This window comes from Balaenoptera ricei, chromosome 2, assembly GCF_028023285.1.
Source record: "Balaenoptera ricei isolate mBalRic1 chromosome 2, mBalRic1.hap2, whole genome shotgun sequence".
Taxonomy (NCBI): Eukaryota; Metazoa; Chordata; class Mammalia; order Artiodactyla; family Balaenopteridae; genus Balaenoptera; species Balaenoptera ricei.
This window is the reverse complement of record NC_082640.1, coordinates 84,277,066-84,303,598: the sequence shown is the minus strand read 5'-3', so window position 1 is coordinate 84,303,598 and position 26,533 is coordinate 84,277,066. Positions and strand designations below refer to the sequence as shown.

The 26,533-nt window shown below is 36.2% G+C and overlaps 1 protein-coding gene across 2 annotated transcripts in view; it reads right to left on the bottom strand.

The window, feature by feature from the left end:
- Window positions 1-26,533, bottom strand: part of DMXL2 (Dmx like 2) — a 151,295-nt gene that overhangs the window by 32,254 nt on the left and 92,508 nt on the right. For both annotated transcript variants that reach the window (XM_059913301.1, XM_059913302.1), the window contains exons 18-23: window positions 24,158-25,834; window positions 21,054-21,164; window positions 17,463-17,632; window positions 12,233-12,330; window positions 11,626-11,791; window positions 10,041-10,305 (exon numbers count right to left, since the gene is read on the bottom strand). In XM_059913301.1, coding sequence (XP_059769284.1) covers window positions 10,041-10,305; window positions 11,626-11,791; window positions 12,233-12,330; window positions 17,463-17,632; window positions 21,054-21,164; window positions 24,158-25,834 — 2,487 coding nt within the window. The remainder of the gene's footprint in view (window positions 1-10,040; window positions 10,306-11,625; window positions 11,792-12,232; window positions 12,331-17,462; window positions 17,633-21,053; window positions 21,165-24,157; window positions 25,835-26,533) is intronic.

The following is a 26,533-nucleotide window of genomic DNA, read 5'->3' as shown; positions in this document are numbered from 1 at the left end:
GCAACTGTAGATTTGGGGTTTGCTTTCTGCATCTAATTTGTTCCTGTCTTTATGTTTATCTTAGTTTAGTATTTAGAGTTGATTATCACTAGTAGATTTGTTTATTGATTTGGTTGCTCTCATCCTCCTTTTTTTCTTTTATATATATAGGTTGTTTTTTTTTTCCTTTTTCTCTTTTTGTGAGGTGCGTATGTGTATGCTTCTTCGTATGATTTTGTCTGTATAGCTTTGCTTTTACCATTTGTCCCAGGGTTCTGTCTATCCATTTTTTGTTTTTTGGGTTTTTTTAGTATAGTTTTTAGCACTTGCTATCATTGGTGGATTTGTTTTTTTGGTTTGCTTGCTCTATTCTTTCTTTCTTTATTATTACTTTTAAATTTTTTTAATAATTATTTTTTATTTTAATAACTTTATATTATTTTATTTTATTTTTCTTTCTTTGTTTCTATTTTTCTCCCTTTTCTACTGAGCCGTGTGGGTGACAGGGTCTTCGTGCTCCGGCCAGGTGTCACGCCTATGCCTCTGACGTGGGAGAGCTGAGTTCAGGACACTGGTCCACCAGAGACCTCCCAGCTCCACGTAATATCAAATGCCAAAGCTCTTCCAGAGATTTCCTTCTCAGCGCTAAGACCCAGCTCCACTCAATGACCAGCAAGCTACAGTGCTCGACACCCTATGCCAAACAACTAGCAAGACAGGAACACAACCCAACCCATTAGCAGAGAAGCTGCCTAAGATCATAGTAAGGTCACAGACACACCAAAACACACCCAATGGACACAGTCCTGCCCACCAGAAAGATAAGATCCAGCCTCATCCACCAAAACACAGGCACGAGTCCCCTCCACCAAGAAGCCTACACAACCCACTGAACCAACCTTAGCCACTGGGGGCAGACACCAAAAACAACGGGAACTACGAACGTGCAGCCTGTGAAAAGGAGACACCAAACACAGTAAGTGAAGGAAAATGAGAAGACAGAGAAACACACAGCAGATGAAGGAGCAAGGTAAAAACCCACAAGACCAAACAAATGAAGAAGAAATAGGCAGTCTACCTGGAAAAGAATTCAGAGTAATGATAGTAAAGCTGATCCAAAATCTTGGAAATAGAATGGAGAAAAGACAAGAAATGTTTAACAAGGACCTAGAAGAACTAAAGAGCAAACAAACAATGATGAACAACACAATAAATGAAATTTAAAATTCTCTAGAAGGAATCAATAGCAGAATAACTGAGGCAGAAGAACAGATAAGTGACCTGGAAGATAAAATAGTGGAAATAACTACTGCAGAGCAGGCTAAAGAAAAAAGAATGAAAAGAACTGAGGACAGTCTCAGAGACCTCTGGGACAACATTAAACGCACCAACTTTCGAATTATAGGGGTTCCAGAAGAAGAAGAGAAAAAGAAAGGGACTGAGAAAACATTTGAAGAGATTATAGTCAAAAACTTCCCTAATACAGGAAAGGAAATAGTCAAACAAGTCCAGGAAGCACAGAGAGTCCCATACAGGATAAATCCAAGGAGAAACATGCCAAGACACATATTAATCAAACTATCAAAAATTAAATACAAAGAACAAATATTAAAAGCAGCAAGGGAAAAACAACAAATAACATACAAGGGAATCCCCATAAGGTTAACAGCTGATCTTTCAGCAGAAACTCTGCAAGGCAGAAGGGAGTGGCAGGACATATTTAAACTGATGAAAGGGAAAAATCTACAACCAAGATTACTCTACCCAGCAAGGATCTCATGCAGATTCAATGGAGAAATTAAAACCTTTACAGACAAGCAAATGCTAAGAGAATTCAGCACCACCAAACCAGCTTTACAACAAATGCTAAAGGAACTTCTCTAAGCAGGAAACACAAGAGAAGGAAAAGACCTACAATAACAAACCAAAACAATTAAGGAAATGGTAATAGGAACATACATATTGATAATTACCTTACATGTAAATGGATTAAATGCTCCCACCAAAAGACAAAGACTGGCTGAATGGATACAAAAACAAGACCCATATACATGTTGTCAAAGAAAGACCCACTTCAGACCTAGGGACACATACAGACTGAAAGTGAGGGGATGGAAAAGATATTCCATGCAAATGGAAATCAAAAGAAAGCTGCAGTAGCAATTCTCATATCAGACAAAATAGACTTTAAAACAAAGACTAATACAAGAGACCAAGAAGGACACTACATAATGATCAAGGGGTCAATCCAAGGAGAAGATATAACAATTATAAATATTTATACAACCAACATAGGAGCACCTAAATACATAAGGCAAATACTAACAGCCATAAAAGGGGAAATCGACAGCAACACAATCATAGTAGGGGACTTTAACACCCCACTTTCACCAATGGACAGATCATCCAAAATGAAAATAAATAAGGAAACACAAGCTTTAAATGATACATTAAACAAGATGGACTTAATTGATATTTATAGGACATTCCATCCAAAAACAACAGAATACACTTTCTCTCAAGTGCTCATGGAACATTCTCCAGGATAGATCATATCCTGGGTCACAAATCAAGCCTTGGTAAATTTAAGAAAACTGAAATCATATCAAGTATCTTTTCCGACCACAATGTTATGAGACTAGATATCAATTACAGGAAAAAATCTGTAAAAAATACAAACACATGGAGGCTAAACAATACACTACTTAATAACCAAGAGGTCACTGAAGAAATCAAAGAGGAAATCAAAAAATTTAATGAAAACTCAAGACCCAAAACCTATGGGATGCAGCAAAAGCAGTTCTAAGAGGGAAGTTTATAGCAATACAATCCTACCTTAAGAAACAAGAAACATCTAATATAAACAACCTAACCTTGCACCTAAAGCAATTAGAGAAAGAAGAACAAAAAAACCCCGAAGTTAGCAGAAGGAAAGAAATCATAAAGATCAGATCAGAAATAAATGAAAAAGAAATGAAGGAAACTATAGCAAAGATCAATAAAGCTAAAAGCTGGTTTTTGAGAAGATAAACAAAATTGATAAACCATTAGCCAGATTCATCAAGAAAAAAGAAAGAAGACCCAAATCAATAGAATTAGAAATGAAAAAGGAGAAGTAACCACTGACACTGTAGAAATACAAAGGATCATGAGAGATTACTACAAGCAACTCTATGCCAATAAAATGGACAACTTGGAAGAAATGGACAAATTCTTAGAAATGCACAACCTTCCGAGACTGAACCAGGAAGAAATAGAAAATATGAACAGACCAATCACAAGCACTGAAATTGAAACTGTGATTAAAAATCTTCCAACAAACAAAAGCCCAGAGCCAGATGGCTTCACAGGCGAATTCTATCAAACATTTAGAGAAGAGCTAATACCTATCCTTCTCAAACTCTTCCAAAATATTGCAGAGGAAGGAACACTCCCAAACTCATTCTACAAGGCCACCATCACCCTGACACCAAAACCAGACAAAGATGTCACAAAGAAAGAAAACTACAGGCCAATATCACTGATGAACATAGATGCAAAAATCCTCAACAAAATACTAGCAAACAGAATCCAACAGCACATTAAAAGGATCATACACAATGATCAAGTGGGGTTTATCCCAGGAATGCAAGGATTCTTCAATATACGCAAATCAATCAATGTGATACACCATATTAACAAACTGAAGGAGAAACACCATATGATCATCTCAATAGATGCAGAGAAAGCTTTCGACAAAATTCAACACCCATTTATGATAAAAGGCCTGCAGAAAGTAGGCATAGAGGGAACTTTCCTCAACATAATAAAGGCCATATATGACAAACCCACAGCCAACATTGTCCTCAATGGTGAAAAACTGAAACCATTTCCACTAAGATCAGGAACAAGACAAGGTTGCCCACTCTCACCACTATTATTCAACATAGTTTTGGAAGTTTTAGCCACAGCAATCAGGGAAGAAAAAGAAATAAAAGGAATCCAAATCGGAAAAGAAGATGTAAAGCTGTCACTGTTTGCAGATGACATGATACTATACATAGAGAATCCTAAAGATGCTACCAGAAAACTACTAGAGCTAATCAATGAATTTGGTAAAGTAGCAGGCTACAAAGTTAATGCACAGAAATCTCTTGCATTCCTGTACACTAATGATGAAAAATCTGAAAGTGAAATTAAGAAAACACTCCCATTTACCACTGCAACAAAAAGAATAAAATATCTAGGAATAAACCTACCTAAGGAGACAAAAGACCTGTATGCAGAAAATTATAAGACATTTTTGAAAGAAATTAAAGATAATACAAATAGATGGAGAGATATACCATGTTCTTGGATTGGAAGAATCAACATTGTGAAAATGATTATACTACCCAAAGCAATCTACAGATTCAGTGCAATCCCTATCAAACTACCACTGGCATTTTTCACAGAACTAGAACAAAAAATTTCACAATTTGTATGGAAACACAAAAGACCCTGAATAGCCAAAGCAAACTTGAGAAGGAAAAACGGAGCTGGAGGAATCAGGCTCCCTGACTTCAGACTATACTACAAAGCTACAGTCATCAAGACTGTATGGTACTGGCACAAAAACAGAAATATACATCAATGGAACAGGATAGAAAGCCCAGAGATAAACCCACGCATATATGGTCACCTTATCTTTGATAAAGGAGGCAAGAATATACAATGGAGAAAAGACAGCCTCTTCAATAAGTGCTGCTGGGGAAACTGGACAGCTACATGTAAAAGAATGAAATTAGAACACTCCCTAACACTATACACAAAAGTAAACTCAAAATGGATTAAAGACCTAAATATAAGACCAGACATTATCAAACTCTTAGAGGAAAACATAGGCAGAACACTCTATGACATCAATCACAACAAGATCCTTTTTGACCCACCTCCTAGAGAAATGGAAATAAAAACAAAAATAAACAAATGGGACCTAATGAAATTTAAAAGCTTTTGCACAGCAAAGGAAACCATAAATAAGACGAAAAGACAACCCTCAGAATGGCAGAAAATATTTTCAAATGAAGCAACTGACAAAGGATTAATCTCCAAAGTTTACAGGCAGCTCATGCAGCTCAATATCAAAACAACAAACAACCCAATCCAAAAATGGGCAGAAGACCTAAATACACATTGCTCCGAAGAAGATATACAGATTGCCAACAAACACATGAAAGAATGCTCAACATCATTAATCATTAGAGAAATGCAAATCAAAACTACAGTGAGATATCATCTCAAAACGGTCAGGATGGCCATCATCAAAAAATCTACAAATAATAAATGCTGGAGAGGGTGTGGAGAAACGGGAACACTCTTGCCTTGTTAGTGGGAATGTAAATTGATACAGCCACTATGGAGAACAGTACGGAGGTTCCTTAAAAACCTTAAAATAGAACTACCATACGACCCAGCAATCCCACTACTGGGCATATACCCTGAGAAAACCATAATTCAAAAAGAGTCATGTACCAAAATGTTCATTGCAGCTCTATTTACAATACGCAGGACATGGAAGCAACCTAAGTGCCCATCGACAGATGAATGGATAAAGAAGATGTGGCACATATATACAATGGACTATTACTCAGCCATAAAAAGAAACGATATTGAGTTATTTGTAGTGAGGTGGATGGACCTAGAGTCCGTCATACAGAGTGAAGTAAGTCAGAAAGAGAAAAACAAATACCGTATGCTAACACATATATATGGAATCTAAAAAAAAAAAAAAAAGGTTCTGAAAAACCTAGGGGCAGGACAGGAATAAAGATGCAGATGTAGAGAATGGACTTGAGGACACGGGGAGGGGGAAGGGTAAGCTGGGAGGAAGTGAGAGAGTGGCGTGGACATATATACACTGCCAAATGTAAAATAGCTAGCTAGTGGGAAGCAGCTGCATAGCACAGGGAGATCAGCTCGGTGCTTTGTGACCACCTAGAGGGGTGGGATAGGGAGGGTGGGAGGGAGACGCAAGAGGGAGGGGATATGGGGATATATGTATATGTGTAGCTGATTCACTTTGTTATAAAGCAGAAATTAACACACCATTGTAAAGCAATTATACTCCAGTAAAGATGTTAAAAAAAAAAGAACTGAAAAAAAAAAAAGCTTAAACTCTTCTCAGTAACCATATTGTTATGAAAATATCTACATCATTATTCTGAAACTATTATATGTATATAAAACAGCAAGTAACTATGTTAATGTCATAAGAATCCAAGCTTTTCATTATAAGACACAAATTTGAAATCTCAGAAGAAAGAACCCTATACTCCATATCTGAATTAGAAATGTGATACATGTGAACACATGTATCTCGGGTGGAGGGGTGGGGGGCAGTGGAATTTCCTACCTTCATTCACTGAAATGGCCTAGAAACAATGACCAAACCACTAGCAGTGAGAATCCCTGTGCCCAGGCTGTGGTCTCTAAATGTTACTCCCAACTAAAAGGAACCAGGATTCTTTGGAGGAATGGCCATTTCCAGGTCTTGGGCAGGAGATGCATAAGATAAGTCTGAAACATCTTGCCATAAGCTATCAAAGAATAATGTCAAAGGCATTCAAGAACTTAAAGAGGCTCCGATTGGTTTAAAATGAGATAATCTGAGCATCCATACTAATAACCTGCAATGGATTAAAACACAAATCTATCTAAATCTATGAGCTCAAAATAACCTTAAAAGGGCTTCCCTGGTGGCACAGCGGTTAAGAATCCGCCTGCCAATGCAGGGGACACGGGTTCGAGCCCTGTTCTGGGAAGATCCCGCAGAGCAACGCCGCGGAGCAACTAAGCCCGTGCGCCACAACTACTGAGCCTGCGCTCTAGAGCCCGCGAGCCACAACTACTGAAGCCCGTGCGCCTAGAGCCCATGCTCCGCAACAAGAGAAGCCACCGCAATGAGAAGCTTGCACACTGCAATTAAAGAGTAGCTCCTGCTCGCCGCAACTAGAGAAAGCCTGCACACAGCAACGAAGACCCAACACAGCAACGAAGACCCAACACAGCCAAAAATAAATAAATAAATAAATAAATTTTTTTAAAAAAACAAAAAAAAACCTTAAAAACTAAAAGCTAATTGGTCACCTTTGTAGGATGCTAGGGAACCAAGCTATTATTTTGAAAATTGGTAAATAAAAAGAGGAAGAATCAAACATTTATGTTCCCTTTACTATGCATACTACTGGAATTCAGAGTAATCAAACCATTGCCAAGGGAGACTGTACTCTAGAGAAGCATTCCAGCTCATAAAGGAAAAATAAAATGACGTATTTAGAATATTATCAGTTTACAAACACTAATGAAATAAGGGATGTGGGCAGCAGTCATTGATAGCTGTTAATTTCTCAAAAAGCAAAATAAGCTAACATTATGAGTTCCCTGGTGGAAGTACTCCACCCAACTATGAAATATTTCTGCCAGAAAATCTGATAAAAGCCTCTAAAAATCTTAATTACCAACTTATAGGAAATACAGAGAACACAGGGGGAAAAAACATTAAGTGAAACATCAGGGACACAACCAGCAAAATCCAAAACTCAAGAAACTACAGGACAAACAATCCGACTTCTTTAACAAATAAACTGGGGGAGGGGGAGAGGGGTAACTAAATATGGATCAAAACAGACATAAGAGGCACCTCAGCCAATCACAATATATAGGCATCATTTGGATCTTGATTCAAACAAATCAACTGTATAAGATTTTATGAGAGAACCAGGGAAATATGAACACACTGAGTATTTAATTACTAATAAAATTGGTATGTGTTACAACAATGACATGTGTTATTGTTTTTTAAAGAGTCCTTATTTTTTAGAGATGCATGTTGCAATATTCACAGATGAAATGATCTGTTGGGTTTGCTTCAAAATGAATCTATACAGTATTGAGAATGGGAGGGTGTGGAAAGGATGGGAATATATATATATGACACGAGGTTGGTTATGAGTTGATAACTACTGAAACTGGATGATAGGGTCACAGACTTTCATTATATCATTCACTCTTTTATGCATACATAACAATTTCCCCAGTAACAACCTTTTAAAAGTTAACCTGGAAAACATTAAGAAATAAACAGAATCTTCCTTCTGTAAAAATGTGTATATTTTATTAAAATTACCTGGGTAGCTCAGATATTTATTTTTCTTCTAAAGGTTTTATCTCCTTTCCTTTAAAAAAATTTTAAAATATTTACAGTAGTCCCTCCTTATCTGCAGTTTTGCTTTCCATGGATTCAGTTACCTGAGGTCAACTGAGGTCCAAAAATATTAAATGGAAAATTTCAGAAAAAAACAATTCATACGTTTTAAATTGCAAGTGGTTCTGAGTACCATGACAAAAATCTCGCTCCATCCTGTCCAGAGTATTCCACCCATTAGTCATTTAGTAGCCACCTGGATTATCAGATCCACTGTCATGGTACCACAGTGCTTGTGTTCAACTCACCCTCATTTTATAAGACTTAATAACGGCCCCAAGTGCAAGAGTAGTGATGCTGGCAGTTCATCTATGCCAAAGAGAAGCCGTAAGCACTTCCTTTAAGTGAAAATTTGAAAGTTCTCTATTTAATAAGGAAAGTAAAAAATTTGTAAGCTGAGGGTACTAAGATCTATGGTCAGAATGAATCTTCTGTCCATGAAATTGTGGAGCAGGAAAAAGAAACTCATGCTAGTTTTTCTGTCACACCTTAAACTGCAAAAGTTATGGGCACAGTGCATGGTAAGTGCTTAGTTAAGATGGAAAAGGCAATAAATTTGTATGATAAGATTCTGAGTGAGAGAAACCACATCTTTCATTACAGTATATTGTTATAATTGTTCTATTTTATTTTATTATTAGTCACTGTTGTTAATCCCTTACTGTGCCTAATTTATAAATTAAACTTTATCATATATATATATTAAAAAAACATAGTTTATATAGGATTTGGTACTATCCACAATTTCAGTCATCCACTGGGAGTCTTGGAACATAATCCCTGTGGATAAGGGGGGACTACTGTATTAAAATATTATATTTCTTTTTTGTAAAGAAGAAAGTAAAAATTGAGCCTCAATCTCTTTATTCATGTAAGCTCTTTTAGTGTTTAAAAATAATATGTAATAAAAATAAAAGGCTAGAAAATTATAACTATGGAAAGTACAAAATGAAAAGTAAAAGCTTGTATCTCCCCACTCTTACTCCCAAAAGATAACCAGTGCCGGTAGTTTCTTGAGATCTGTTCCAAAAAACAAAAAATGGAGAGGGAGTGGGAACCAGACACAGTATGTGTGTGCACACACGTGTGTATATGAATGACATATATACATAAAGTGCAACAAGAACCATATTGTTCTATATCTTACTTTTTCACTTAATAATACAGCACATATTAACACATCACTCTACCCCATTTTTAATAGCACACTGTTTCTATAGTATGGATATATTATAATTTATTTAACTATTCTATTGATGAATACTTAAAATGTTCCATTTTTAAAATTATTGCAAACAATGCTGCTAGATACCTTCCTAATGCTTTTAAAAATCTAAATTATTTGGGATAACTAAGAGTAAAGAAAGTTTGCCACACAAGAATAAAGTTTTTGTAGGCCCATACACTAAACCAATATGTGTAACAGCCAAAATTTACACTTTTTTAGAAAACCGGCTATTATGATACATGGAAAGACCTGTGTAATGTGGAAACATTCTGTATGCTTCAGTCTAATATATATGAAATTAGAATAGTATGGTAATCTTATATGCCTTGATATATAGCCATGAGAGTAAAAATGTGTGTGAAGTCTTCTTTTACTACTCAAATTATGATAACAAAATGCTAGATTCAATTATAGACAGTAAGTGACTAAACCTTTAGCCACACAAGAAATTTTGATACTAATTTCTCAAAGTTGAAAAGTAAATCTGGTAATGATCGGTTTTGTGTGTGTGTGTATGTGTGTGTGTGTGTGTGTATTATCTAAGTGAACATCAGTTCAGAAACTGTCTTCTTTTAAAAAAGAAAAAGAGAAATCCACAAAATGTTCTACCTTGATGTTCATCATCCTCCTTTGGTGTTTGTTCCAATAACGTGTCCAAGGCTCGGGCATAATCTTTCATTACCCAGTAGGCAAGACTGCGTAAGAAAGGATCAGGATGTAATCTTTTGCAATCGAATCCTGAGGCATCCTTTTGGCAACCCAAAATCTTCTGATTTAGGATGGATAGATAAGTGGATGAAGTCTCAAAATCAGATTCATATAAACGGGCAATTACCATGGCTAGCTGGATATCTTCCATTTTTTCAAGACATACCTATAAATTTAAATATTAAGAAATACTTATTTAATGATAATTATTTAGAGATATGAAATATCCCACTGATATCCTGAAGTTATCCACTATTTATATTCTCACAGTGGAGGGAAGAGGTCCAGAGGTTGAGACAGTGAAGGGTAGTTAAATACTTGCTTGAAAGGAGATTAAGGAATAGCAGGAAGATTAAGAAACTAGAACTTAGTAGCTTCCAGCCTAGAAAGATCATTTATAAAAAATGCATAAAACGAAGTATATCAACACCATCTCAGATCAATTCAAATAACATTCATCTTTAAATTAAATACCACTTATGACATCTGAATTTATATACATCAGTTCCTCTTAATTTCCAAATATATTTCCATATAAACATAATTATTACTATTTTAAAAGAATCTTCTACTTACATAGCAAATAACTTAAGAAATAAAGCCACATACTCTATTCTTACTCTCTCTGAGTTTATATTCTAAAGTAGCTACTCATCTGAGAATCTGAGGTCATTCAGGCAACATGAGCATCTCTCACTCAATCAACATTTCTCTTCTTTGCCTGAGTATCTTCTAGGCTAAGCTTCCCATTTCAAAATTATAAATATTTGTTACTTTAAAAAATCATACATCTGAGATAATTTTGAAAATATGACTAATTCTAAACATAAAGTACTTTCACTTTGTTGGATGTTTCCTATTTTTTCTATGATGTATTATTTCCGATTATGTTTTTCCTTCACCTGTTTGGATTATTCATTATAATAATAGGCATCCTAAAAGGAATATCTCATAAACAAACAGAAATATTTGTAATTACTCTCTTAATCAGCTACCAAGATTGTGTATCAAAAAATGCGAAGTTTTACCTCTTCCCATTCACCTTCCAATATCTGAGACTACATTTCAAAACAGTATAAACTGCAATCTCAGTTCCTTATCTATGAATTTCATTTAGAAGAAAAAGAACGTAAAATATCTGCCTGTCTACACAAAGTAAGGAGATTGTGACCTATACGTACTTAAATAGTTCAGAATCACAAGATGGTCAGGAAAAAGATATTCATAAACCATTTTTTCCATACACTTATACTTGAAATACATATACTTATCTTGAAATGCAATATTCTCTATATAAAATTTTTATGTTTCTACATGTATTTATTATTCCATTATCATTGTGCCACTATTGAAGTTAGTAATCTCTGTAGTTATTCTCTACCCTCTATCCTTACAAACATATGACCAAACATTACAGTCTCCTCCATGATCTTCCCAGGTTTTCAAGCTCTTACAGGTAATTCATAGCATGTTTTCTTAGTTATACCTCAATGGCATCTTTCAATGAACCAGCTAACAAGAAAAAAGCAGCAGATTGTTCAAAGCGTTGTTTTCCAAGTAAAGAGAAAGCGTTTTTCAAAGCGGCTTTACGCCATCTATCTTCATTAAAGTTGTGGCTGAAAAATGTTGTCATTTTTTCATCGTGCTGTGACCTAGGAACCAGAGCACAAACATCAGTGGTTGAACCATATTTAAAATAGTTTTAATCCTTTACAGAATATATGAAAATAGAAAATGAAAACCTCAAACATCCATCTAAAAGAAGAACAATAACAACTTTAGTGGTAGGTATTTGTTATTAAGCTTCTCTTCATTTCTTCTAATAAGGAGAAAACTCAAAATACCTTATGTATACATGAATAGGAAGCAAGTGCACTCTTTACTTTCCAAAGTGCTTTTATCAACTTATTTTTAACAATATCCCACTCTTTAGGTTAAGTTCAAATGATATTCTGCCTATTTGTTTTGCAGATAAAGGAATCAAGGCACAAAAAAGGAAACTGATTTATCTAAGTACTTTCAAAAGCATTATGTTTCTGAGTCACAGCACAATCTTCATTCCATTAAACCATATAAGGGTTGAGGAAATTTACCTAAACAAACCCCACACTACTGCTTTCTTCTTCATTGAAAGGTAGAATAATGCAGCATCCAAGGCATCATTGTTCCTTTGAAAAGAAGCTTTGGCAACCTAAACAGTCAATAAAAAATTATACTGAATTAACTAGTTGATAAACAAATTACAACAATTAATGCTGCCCTACTACTTCCATGGCTGACAGAAACTATGCAGATTGGAAGAGCTATTCCATCCACAATTGCCAGTAGCTTATAATACATGCTCCTAGAAACAACCCTTTGTATACCAGTAATTACAATAAAAATAATAACAGCAACTAGTATTTACTGACTACTTACCATGTACTAGACACCTTTCACTTATCTTACTGAATCACCATGATCCAAGAGGTACTATTATTATGCCCATTTTACACATGAGGCAACTGAGACACAAAGAGGTTAACTGAATTGCCTAAGGTCACACAGTAAGTAAGGGGTGTAAAAGGGATTAGAACCCAGGTAGTAATAAAACTGTCTAACATAGGAAACAATAAAGAATGCAGAATATTTGATAGGTGAGACCTTTTCTTTTCTTTTTTTTTTTCTGGCTGCACTGCACAGATTGCAGGAAGTTAGTTCCCCAACCAGGAATCGAAACTGGGCCCCCAGCAGTGGAAGCACAGAGTCCTAACCATGGACCACCAGGGAATTCCCAGTGAGAACTTTTCTCGAAAATTAGACATATTAAATTTCTTAATGTTTTGTAAAAGTTAAAATGCTGACTTCTATGGTACGTATATGTGATTTCACAATTTAAAGCTCTCTCAACTAATATTGATACAGACAACTGTAAATAAATATCAATTATACTCACACACATGCATACACACACATTTTTAAAAATACAGACAAAAATAAATGTTTTAGTTTTTTTTCTTTAAACATAATTTTCCAGTATTTTCTTTTTTTAAAAATTTATTTATTTATTTTTGGCTGTGTTGGGTCTTCGTTTCTGTGCGAGGGCTTTCTCTAGTTGCGGCAAGCGGGGGGCCGCTCTTCATCGTGGTGTGCGGCCTCTCTTATTGCGGGGCACAGGCTCCAGACGCGCAGGCTCAGTAGTTGTGGCTCATGGGTCTAGTTGCTCAGCGGCATGTGGGATCTTCCCAGACCAGGGCTTGAACCCGTGTCCCCTGCATTGGCAGGCAGATTCTTAACCACTGCGCCACCAGGGAAGCCCTCCAGTATTTTTCAATCAAATTCTGACAGTTCTGAAGGACTGACACATTCTTTCTGGCATGTAATTAAAATACAGGTGGTTGAAGCTCCATTATTTTGAAGGGCTTTCAAATTTTAGGTCTTAGAAATTCCATGTGAAAAAGCCTTAATGAATACATAATTCCCCTTGTACCATAACTGATAACCTCCTTTGAGCCATATGACCAAAGTTGCTGAATTTATAAAGAACCAATCAACTCAATGTAAGTTTAAAAATTATTAAGCCAGTAACACTGTTGTACATAATCATATGGTTTTGAATACAGTACCATACAGACCACATATTTCTCAAAGATACTGATATACCCTCTGCAAATAACTAAGTTGAGAGGCATAACGATAAAAAACAAAGGATGTTTTATTAATGAACACTGACTGATGGTAGAGCAGGAAGCTACCAAGGCATGGTAAAGAGGTGGAAAGACACCTAAAATCACATCACAAAAACGCTTTTATTCCTCTTCCCCTTTTTCAGTATTTTCTCTGCCTTCAATCATTTAGCTTAGTACTTCAATGTTTAATAATTTTTATAAGAATTTTTATTCATCTTCAGCTAATGAGTTTTTGGACTGGCCAAAAAGTTCCTTTGGTTTTTAAGTAAAAATAAAATATGCATCTTTCATTTTCACCAAGAACTTTATTGAACAACGTATTCACCATTTTGTTCCACTACCTTCTGCCAGTTTTCAAGCAACTTCATAATTCCATCTTCCCAAAACTTTTTATCTTTTTGAGCAAAGAACTGTTCCAGGTGCCTTTTACAGTCTTCCAGGGAATGGAAATTTCTTCCATTAAGAGAACTTTGTAAAGACCAAAATACACGGAAATCTGAAGGTGCAACGTCTGATGAATACAGCAGATCAATCAGAATTTCCCAGCCAAGCGGTAACAGTTTTTGCCTGGTCATCAAAGAAACATGTGGTCTTAGGTTATCCTGATGGAAGATTATGTGTTTTCTGTTGACTAATTCCGGATGCTTTTTGTCAAGTGCTGCTTTCAGTTGGTCTAATTGGGAGCAGTACTTGTTGGGATTAATCGTTTGGTTTTCCAGAAGGACCTCATCATAGAGGACTCCCTTCCAATCCCACCATATACATAACATCACCTTCCTTGGATGAAGACCGTCCTTTGGTGTGGTTGGTGGTGGTTCATTTCGCCTGCCCCATGATCTCTTCTGTTCCACATTATTGTACAGTATCCACTTTTCATTACCCATCACAATTTGTTTTAGAAACGGAACGTTTTTGGTACCTTTCAGTAGAGAATTGCATGAGGAAGTACAGTCAGGAAGGTTGTTTTTGGCTTAACTTACGTGGAACCCAAACATCAAAGCAATTAACATAACCAAGCTGGTGCAAATGATTTTCAACGCTTGATTTGGACATTTTGAGAATGCCGGCTATCTCCCGCGTGGTATAACGTTGACTGTTTTCAGTTAATGTCTCGATTTGATCCCTATCAACTTCAATTGGTCTACCCGACCGTGGACCATCGTCCAGCTTCTCGAGAAATCTCCAGCACAAAACTTCGCAAACCACTTTTGACATGTTTGATCAGTCACAACGCCTTCTCCATACACTGCACAAATCTTCTTTTGCGTTTCAGTTGTGTTTTTACCTTTCTTGAAATAATAAAGCATAATATGCCAAAAGTGTTGCTTTTTTCCTTCTATTTTCAATATTAAAATGGCTACACAAAAATTCACCAATTTTGATAAGTTTTTTTTTAAATGCGTGCTGACATGACAGCTGTCACAATACAATCTAAAAATTTCTTTCGAATGAAGTTGAAGACAACTAAGTGCTACTAGAGCCATCCTACAGAAAAAAACGAATGAACCTTTTGGCCAACCCAATATAACATATATCTCAAGGGAAAAAATTTTACGTATCCTTTTGATTTAATTTTCAGAGATAAGTTACTTGTGGAAATAAATCATATGTATATATCAGAAATACTCAATTATAATGACACAACACACTGATGACAAGAAACTGAAGAGACTTTGTAGGCAACATCTGAACATTTCAGATAAAATATGTCCTCCTCTTTTTCCATTGCTTTGGGATATGAAAAAAATTTAATGGGGACTTCCTGGTGGTCCAGTGGTTAGGACTCGGTGCTTTCACTGCTGAGGGCAAAGGTTCAATCCCTGGTCTGGGAACTAACTTAAGATCCCACAAGCCGTGTGGCGTGGCCAAAAAAAAAAAAAAAAAAAAAAAAAAATTAACGTAGATACTGTGTAATTTATATGCTATAACAATTAATTTCCCTGTACATCAGAAACTACATCTCTTGGTTGGTATGACAACAAATTCCTTCTTACATCTGCCTATCTTGAGAAGAGAAATACTTATATCTTATTGGCAGCCTTACATGTAGCAGGAAAATGACAGTTTTACACTTACATTTCAAACTGTGATGTGAGGACCATGAACACCAGAATCACAGGATGCTAATTCAGATGAAGATGCCACAGCCCTACCACCTCCAACCTACTAAATGAAAACTTCCGAGAGTGGAAGTGAGGGATGTGTGTTTCAAACAAGTTTGCCAGGTGATTCTTCGAACACTAAAATTTAGAAACTACTACTGTAGAGGAATAAATTCCTCTTGGGAGAAATGAATTCATACTCCACAAATGTAGTATCATTAATTGTACTTCTGAGAATTTCAATGGACTCCTAAAAGTAAACAAAATAATGACAATCCCACTCTCCTAATCACGACAGAGTAGAAAGGGCACAGACTAAATCTAACACTTTTAAATGATGGGAGTTTGGGCTGGTCACCCAACCTCTCTGAGTCGTAGTTCTATCAGGTGGAAAATCAAGATGGTAACATGCAGCTGATGAGAAGATTATATGAAATAATTTATGAAAAGCAACTAGAACCAAACCTGGTACACAAAAGGTGCTCAATAACGATTAGTTTCTGCAACACTGAAAGAATTTTCAGCTTCTACTAAAAAAACTTTAACAATTTTTTTTCTACTAGAAAACTGATTCCAAAAACCCATTAAAATTTATAGCATGAGGGGACTTCCCTGTTGGCACAGTGGTTAAGAATCCGCCTGCCAATGCCGGGGACACAGGTTCAATCCCTTGTCCAGGAAAATCCCACATGCTGCAGAGCAACTAAGCCCATGGGCCACAACTACTGAGCCCACGTGCCACAACTACTGAAGCCCTAGCGCCTAGAGCCCGTGCTCTGCAACAAGAGAAGCTGCCGCAATGAGAAGCCCGCGCACCGCAACAAAGAGCAGCCCTCGCTTGCCGCAGCTGGAGAAAGCCCGCACACAGCAACCAAGACCCAATGTAGCCAAAAAAAAATTAATTAAATAAGTTAAAAAAGAAATTTATAGTATGTGTCATTTGCTGCCATAGATATGTTCTTCAAGTGCACACAAATCAAAATCTGTTGAATGGTATTTTAAATGTGCACAGGAAGTTTGGTATTTATTAACCTAGCCATGCAGAGAATCTTTTATATAAAAAGAACGATTTGGGACTTCCCTGGCGGTCCAGTGGTTAAGACTCCACGCTTCTGTGCTTCCACTGCAGGGGGTGCGGGTTCCATCCTGGTTGGGGAACTATGATCCCGCAAGCCATGCAGTGCAGCATGCATAAATAAATAAATAAATAAATAAATAAATAAATGAATAGAACTTTTTTTTCTATGTAATGTACATAACTGACATACAGTCTGTATTTTCTTAAACTAGGATGCACCTCAACTGACAGCAGAAAATATTCCTGTTCCATAAATATTATATACTTAGTATATATGGCAAAAGACAATTGATATACTGCTTGGACATTTTATAAAGGTCAAGTTTCAGTTTTAAAGGTCCAAAAATTTTTATTTAAGAAGTTCTCAGGATCTCAAGGTGTACATACTAATCCCTCACCACAGGTTTTCTGGAAGATAATATCTTTTATGCTTTAAGAAAAGACTTAACTTCAAAATCCAATGAAGTAAAGTTACCTTTTCAATGCATCTTCGAAGAGTGTTAATATTCCTGACCCACCAACCTATTCCCATAGCTCTTAACTCAGACCACTGAGGGTTCCCTCTCTGAATTGCCGGAATCATATTAATCAGCTCTTCCTCAGCCTCAGAATGAAAAGCCCAGGCAAAATGGCAAGTAGACACACCTAAATTAGAAATACAAAATAATAAGTTTCAGAACTATATCAAAACAAAAACAAAACCAATTTTTTACATAATCATGTATTTATTCATTTTGGAAACAATTTTCAAGCTGAAAAAAAGTATCAAAAGATTTCATCATTCAGGATTTTATAGTATAAGCTTCTACATACAAGATCACTGACAGGATACATAAAACCAAAATCTTTCTGAAACGTATTCGCTGCAAGAATAGAGATAGTAAAACTTAATTGCTGGAAAGAAAGATATTTGAATATCAAGCCATTCATATGTACGTACACACACCAAACTGATCAAGAGTAAAAGCTCTGGTCAAGTCAAAATATGTTGGTCCATGTACATGGATGTTGTTTCACAGTGCCACTTGCTTGCAGACCATACCCTTCAGTACTGGATATGGAAAACTGCCCCATTCATCCCTCCGGCCAAGGAGCTACATATCACTTCAAAGCAAGCTTTAAACTTGATGAGAGTTCTGGGGAAGAATAGTCAGGAGGCACATTCCTCTGCCTTTGGTGCCTCAGTTAAAAAGAGTTTAAAGCGGCCTAATTACTGATGGCATATGGCAAACACTTTTATGCCCTGGTAAAAGACTGACAGGGATCTAGGCTGTATTTAGAGGCAACAAATAGGGTTTAGTGACACCCTCAGTGAGTTTGTTAACAGTTGAACAACTGATAACACTTTACTCCACTTAGAGCAGGTGAAGAAGAAACATGAGAGAAGTGAACCAAGGAGTGATGTTAGATAGTGGGAATGCCGCTGGGAAGAACCCCAAGGATCCCAGGAAAGAAGCCAGGCTAGTCGAATCAGCCATCTATTAGAATCCCTTTGGAAACAAAGAAATGCCTGAGGTCAATGACGGTCTGATAGTCACATTACAACACAGGACTCCCAACACTGTAAGGCTATCAATATTACCACATATAATTTTTTTCATTAACAACTACTATATAGATTTCCCATATAGTTTAAAGCTTTTCTAACAATTACTGCTTCCCAACAGTTCCTTTGGAAAGTATTAAAAAAACTATTAGGACCATTTTAAATAATAATCTTAAGTCTTTGAAATTCCTCATTGCTAACATTTATATACAACTGTGTTTGAAATCATATCACAAAATCAATGCAACAAGCCTTAACTGTCACTATAAATTTAGGGGGAAAATGGACAAAACTTAAAAACATCAATTTGTATTTTTTCAGAACCTAAAAAGCAGATTAATTCTCTCACTATTTAAATCTGTCTGATTCAAGAAATAATCACTGAATGAAATAACTATAAAAAAACTGACACTTTGCTTTAGAAATTGCTATTATAAGGCAATGCAAAATGCACACTTTTGCTGATATAAAAATTTTAATATAAAATAACAATATAAAGTATATTCTATACCCTTAAATGAAATTTGATTGATTACATTTTTGGTATGACTAAAAGGAAACAAAAATACACACAGGCATGTCAGAGGAATCTGGTTCAGAAAGAAGATTAAGAGAGCAGTAACTCTATTTGGAAATCTAACTACTAGAAGTGAAAAAAGGTATTAGGAAGAAAAAAACCAGGGGCACCAGTAGGCACTTATTTTTATTTGCCTACCAATGGCAGGCTATTCTTTGCAATATATCTCTGTTCTTCTTAGCTTGTCTACTAGCTAAAGTTTTTCCCCGGACCATCACCTACAATAGCAGTCACTTTTCTCATCTCCAATGTTTTAACTGTATCAAAGGGAAAATGGAATTTGACAAAGCTTTAGAAATTTGGGTGTTTTAGGTCCCCCTAGGCAATGTACACAATTGTCATTAAGTGATTCAGTACCATATGATCATCATTTAAAACTAAAATTTTAAATTTTAAAACTAAAATTTGAGATACCATTTTTTAAACCTATTCCAAATGGCATAAATTGTTTTAAATGATAATATCAAGTGTTGCAATGAGTTGAGTTTTGGCATCATCAAACACTGGTTCTGGGAATGTAAATGAGCATGGTCTTTCTGAAAGTCACAATACTTATCAAGAGTTAAGACTTTTCAAGCCCTTTGATTCAGTAATTTCACTACTAGAAAACAAACATGAGGAAGTAATCAAATATATACATAAATATTTATATGCAAGGTTATAAGGTCATTCATTAACAGTGATAATTCAAATAGGAAAAAACCAGCAAAATTTGTATTTTTAGAAAAAAATAAAGGACTATATAGACGAATTATAGTTTAAAAACACAACAGAATATGATATATGTTTAGAATCATATTTTCAAAGAACATTTATTGAGGGTAAAGGGTAAAGGGTAAGTACTGTGGGTAAGAGTAACAAACTATAAAGCCTGGTATTCCAGGTCCTACAGTACTAAAGCATATTTTATGGGGTTGTATCCAGGATGCTGGTTTCAAAAGGAACACAGCCCACGGCACTGGAATTCTCTATTAACAAATAGCCCTATATCTTGGCAGGTCACTTTAAACTCTATAGTTTTGATTTTTTTTTTTTTTTTTAAATTGAGGTTGATCTGAGTTGGAGAGAAACTTGAGGCTGTGTTTTTTTTTTTTTAAACAAATTTTTTTTTTAATTTTTATTTATTTGTTTCTTTATTTATGGCTTGTGTTGGGTCTTTGTTTCTGTGCGAGGGCTTTCTCTAGTTGCAGCAAGCGGGGGCCACTCTTCATTGCGGTGCGCGGGCCTCTCACTATCGTGGCCTCTCTTGTTGCAGAGCACAGGCTCCAGACGCGCAGGCTCAGTAGTTGTGGCTCACGGGCCCAGCCGCTCCGCGGCACGTGGGATCCTCCCAGACCAGGGCTCGAACCCATGTCCCCTGCATTGGCAGGCAGATTCTCAACCACTGCGCCACCAGGGAAGCCCAGTTTTGATTTTTTAATCTATTAAATTAGGGGGCTGATATAAACCTATATATCGCAAATCAGGGTATGTGGCAATGTGCTAGAAGTATACAAATCTACTGGATTACTATACGGCAGATATTTCTGAAACATCAGCTTTACTTGTAAGTAAATAACTTAGAACATAATGCTTATATTAAAATAAACACAAATAATAATGCATAGGACAAAATTTACATAATTTTTAAAGAAAAGCTATCAGGCATCATAGAAATTCAGGGCCACTGTAGGTTACAACCTCAGGCATACCAAGTTTACTTAAACTACTATGACTTTAGTGACTGAAGTCTGAGAAACTGAGACAGATGAGCAAAAGTCACAGAATACAGCTGAAAAATAACATAGAAAAAAGGTAAGTGGGTATCTTATCTTCCTGTGACAGGAAGATCTTAAGGCTAGTGATAGGTATGCATATGTTGACTTACTAATGCTTATACACAAATATGAATATACTAACCACTTCAGTACGAAATAAAAGCTGCACGAAGGTTCAAACAATACCTTGATGAAGTAGCTGTACTCGGTATAAAGGAGGCAGTGATGTCAAAAGGCAAGTGTGCAAGCGCATAGCTAGTAAGTACCGCAAACCACACTCATCTAATGTGTCTCTTCCTGCAAAGAGGAAATATGTTTAAGGAAAAAGGAATGCAACAAATCACAAACGAGTAAAAAGTTAGAAAATAAACATTAAATTTAATAATAATAATTTACACACAATATATATTTTTTTGAGTGTATTCCTTTCTGAACACTTCAATATCTTTATTTATACCGCTTTACAAAAAGCGTATTTATATAATAAAACTGCCAAATGAAAAATAATTGGGAAAAATATAAGTACCTATTAGTATAGGTAATAATAGTACTTAGAGCTACTCATAATAAATGAAAAGGAAAGAAATCTTGAAATCCAATAAAAAATATATTAGCTATAGTAAGTTAGGTATAATTTTTTAAAATACTTCCTGTGCAAATTCAGATGAGATTTAAAAACAGGAATTACATAATAAAGTAAAATTATTTATTATATGATTAAATAGGTAATATTTTCCAGGTTGGTTAGCTCCAATGAAATTCAGAAGATTCATTATTCAAAGATTTCAAATTTGACCCCCAGGTTAGTGTTACCAAGTTAAGGCTGAACTCTAACCTTGATTCCACAAATTTACTCTTAGTCAAAAGTTGAGCAGAGGTATGAAAGCGTGGCAAGTTTACTCAAAATTATAGCCATTGTTGGATAAAAGAAACAGAAAAATACTAACAGCGCCTAGCCTGGTAACTGCCACTTAGGAAGTACTCAAGAGTATTGAATCAAATATTTTCTTGAAGAAAATAAAACGTTTTAAATTGTCAAAGTTCCACCTCTACTTCCCATCAGCTATATTTAGTCATCCACTCACTCATGTATTCATTCAACAAAGTAAGCATCCGCTACATTGAAGGCACAGTTTAGGTACTGGGGGTTTGGCAGGGAATAAGGCAAAGTCCCCACTCTCAGGGTGCTTACAACTTAGGAGACAGAGACAAACAATAAAGAAGTAATGTGTCTCGTGGAAATTAACACTATTGAGAGAAATAAAGCAGGACTGAGAGAAAGGGAGTGCTGGGGTAAGAGGGTTCTATTTGATATAATGAGGCCAGGGAAGAACTTTCCAATAAGATGACATTTCAGCAGAAATCTGAGGAGGTTAAGGGAATGAGGCACGCCTAAATCTGGAAGACAAGTATTCTGTGCAGAGGAAACAATATGCGCAAAGACTCTGAGACAGGAATGTGCCTAGTGTGTTTGTGGGACAGCAAGGAAGACAATGCAGTAGAATGGAAGTGAGCACAGATCACAAAGAGCCTTGTAGATCACTGAAGGATTTGGCTTTTTGTTCTAAAGTGAGATGGGAAGCCACAGTGTTTGTTGAGCAGAGGAGAGATTTAATGTGATTTTGTTCTAAAATAATCACTAGTTCCTATGCAAAGAACAGACTAGGGTAACAAGAACGGAACAGTTTAGTAGGAGACTTTGTCAATAATTAGGCAGGATGTGACGTGACTTGGACCAGAGTGGTAACAGGAGAGGTGATGAGAAATGACTGGAGTCTCCATACAGTAGAACTAATAGCATTCGCCAATGGACTGGATTAGGGCAGGAGAGAAAGCAGAGTCAGGAATACCTCTAAATTGTCTTACTTGAACAAATGGAATAATTCATTTACTTAGAATCCATTTACTGAGATGGCAACTATTTAATCTCTGAGCTTCAGTTTCCTACCTGTGAAATGGAGACATTCATTCCTGCCTTATCTACCTAATGAAAATCCGCTGTGACCAGGAGGAACCATTTTTATATTGCCTAACTAAGGATACAGTTTTGTATCCGAAAATTTAAACTATTTTTCATGGATTATGATGTATCTATTTTCTTAATGTCTCAAGTAAAAACTCTAACATATATTAAGTTTGCAACAAAGGCTTAAGGCTGTTCTGGGGAGAATCTTGCTCAACTGCACACAACCTCAAAATGATTCAAATTTTTTTTAATTAATATGGTTAGAAAATAACTCATAGGCAAAATCCTCTAAAGGTCACTAGTTATTTTAATCTACAGAAAACCTTGGAGATATATTATAAAGGCATAAACCTATATGAAGAGATATATTCCAGGTAGCTTTGAGGAACAGTCTTTTTCCCTCAAACTTGGAAATCTTGTGAAATAATTAAAAGAGTATAGGCTTGGAGGCAATGATTTACCCACATCTGAACCCCAGTTCTGCCATTTACTACCTATGTGATCTTATGTGTCACTTAATCTCCCTAAGGATCAGTGTCTTCATCTATAAAATTAAGTATAATAGTAGCTACCTACTAGAAGACTGTTGTAATAATTAAATACAATAAAGTACATGAAGCACCTGGCACATAGCAATTGTTCACTCCTCCACAATATTTACTGAATGAATGAATGATCAATCATTTTCGGTTTCCTTTGCTAATGTCATCATTTAGAATCAACACCATTACCTTCAACTATCTGCATAAAAAAGAATGAAATCTAGTTTCAGGAGGCAGCCAAAATTTTTCCGGTTACAGAATGAATTAAGCAAGACACATGTTACATTAAAATGTATGAAAACCTCTTTCTCAAGAGACTTTTTGGAGAAAATTAGGTAATTATAAAAATTATTTATACCTAGAAATGCGAAGATGAACAAGTTGAGCCCAGGAGGTCCTTACAAGCCTGGTGGTTCAATAGTAAAATTAACAAATGGGCCATTATTATCACTAAAATTAAAATTAAAATAAACCATAGGAATCAATCTGTTCAGAAAAACAAAAGACTATATGTCCAAAATGATATGAAGGTTTCAGGGTAAAAATTCATGTGAGGATGCACACAGATATCACAAATACATAAAGTCACATGCACAAGTCACAGCCTACCCCAATCACCTTTCCTTTTACAATTAATCATATTATGTAATAGTAACTATCAACTAGAGAGGTCATTTCCCTGCAAGGTTTAAAGAAAGACTGCAATTTAATACGTGAGTCATTATATAGATAAATACAAACAGTTCTATTAATGATAACTTTATAAATTTTTAGTTATTTACCTGAGTAACTCTTATCTCTGTTTTCATCAAGCTCAGTACTGGTGGTAGCCACTGTATCAGCCAAAGCTACAAGGAACATCTGCTCCAAACGGGTAAGGCCTGGGAGACTTGAGTGCATAAGATGACTTGAAAGTACCCTAGCATGTTCTTGGCCAAAGTAAGCTGGTCCATATTGAGAAAGATTTATTACTTTTGATTTGTTTTCTCTTTTTTCTGGCTCTAAGTCAATATCATCTGTTGTTATATCCTGGATTTGGAACAGCTCTGAATACTGATCCTCTTGTTGACTTTCCGTATGATCTTCGTAGCTCCGTGGTATTTTTGTACTTTCTTCTGAAATTCTGTAGGTTGTATCTTGATCGGCAGCAAGCAATGCATATAACGGTAGTGGAGGAATAGAGTCTATCTCAGTATAATCTCGAGTACCATCTTTCCCTATGGTGACTGTATCCTTTGCTGTACTGCCACTTACACTAATGGTTCGAGAAAGATGTCGCTTAGTTCCTTCTCCAGCATCAGCATCTCTAACTATTGCAACTTCTCCTGCAATGCATTTTACTAAATGAGAGAGAATAGCTTTAGCCCTGCGAACTTTCCCTAAATCCATCAATTCTAACAGCTGGGTTGGATGATACTGCGGGAGAGTAGGGGAAAGTACATGTGCAGCCTCAAATAAGCCACCATCTTGAGCTACAGTTGGTGAACAAAAAATATCATCAGCAATAGCTGCTCCCTCAACAATACTTTTTCTTGACAACATATTAGATTTAAAGGCAGAATGATCTTGTATTGCTGTCTCTTCTGCATCAGGACCATCAGCGTCAATGTCTCCAAATTTGACAGCATGCTTCCACTGTGCATATACATGCATTTCACAATCCATTCCTACCACCAATATCCCATCTCTTACCCAAGAGAGAGAAACAGGCAGTGAAGGTGTACCATCAACAGAAGACACTAAGTCTATAGATCTAAGAAGAACCCATCTTGACCTAACTCCTTGCTTGATACTTCCACCTAGTGGTAAAGTAATGACAGCTACTCCATCCTTACTATTGATTTGCTCAGTCACAATTCCTGAAAGCCGCCCATACATGAAGATATTAGCACCGACCCCTACTGTGAGAATGTGGGAGCCATCTTCTTTTGATACCCAGTCCAAATGTACTAAATGTTTAATATTCGGAATAAGATATCTATCCTTGCTCAAAAGTGCATCTGATTTGCTGTACACAAAGAGATTACTGTCGACACTGACCCTTGAATCAAGTACACTCCCAACTTTGACCAAATCATCAAGATGAATTGTTTGTTCTAAAACCCATTCTGACCCTCCTGTAGATTCACATTCAAATATGCAAACATGCATGGAAAATTCTTTAGAAACAAAACCATTGTGATGGATAGGTTGTTTGTAAGCCACTGCAAGGCGACCCGTGTATGAACAGCTAACAGCAACTGGTCTTCCCACAATGCTCACTGTACTGCTGTTATCTTCTCCTTCATCATTCATCAAGGGCCATCTCCTCCAATGATAGGTTTCCTTCTCATCACTTTTACATTGTAGATTGGTTTCCATACTACATTTCCAGAAGCGTACTTTATTGTCAGAACAAGTTGTAACCACTAAATAAGGTGCCAGGCACACTGGATAAATTGAAGAGGAACTCAGGTGGCCTTAAAAAAGAAAAAGCAGATTGTCATAATAATAGAAACACAAAATAATATGCTAATAATCAAATTCTAGAATGTGATTAATCCAAATCCACTATGAGCTTCTTCAGAGTAACTCTGCAGTCCCCTGCTAAACCAAATATTTCATTAAAATAAAACTCAAAAGCAATGAAACAAGTCAATGCTTAATCAATAAACCTGTCACCTGCTGTAATTTATATGTCTTTACCACACATGCCTCACTGGACTTTCATTCTACATCTTTTATCACTTTCATCATAAATACTTAAATAGTCATTAAAATTTGCCTTTCAAATTCCCCTAACTGGCCCTCAAATAATCCAGACACTACATCTACCTGCACCACAAAATGTTTTCAGTCAGCTAAACAGACACTAGATCTCACCTTCTTCACCAGGTTTAATTCATGCTCTCCTAACACTGAACCAGAACCCTCATATTTATTCCTGACTGCCAAAGACTAACACTTCCCATCTACTGTCAACTATAACATGAGGGGAGGGACTTCCCTGGTGGCGCAGTGGTTGAGAATCCACCTGCCAATGCAGGGGACACGGGTTCGAGCCCTGGCCCTGGAAGATCCCACATGCCTAGGAGCAACTAAGCCCGTGCGCCACAACTACTGAGCCTGTGCTCTAGAGCCCTCAAGCTACAACTACTGAGCCCACATGCTGCAACTAC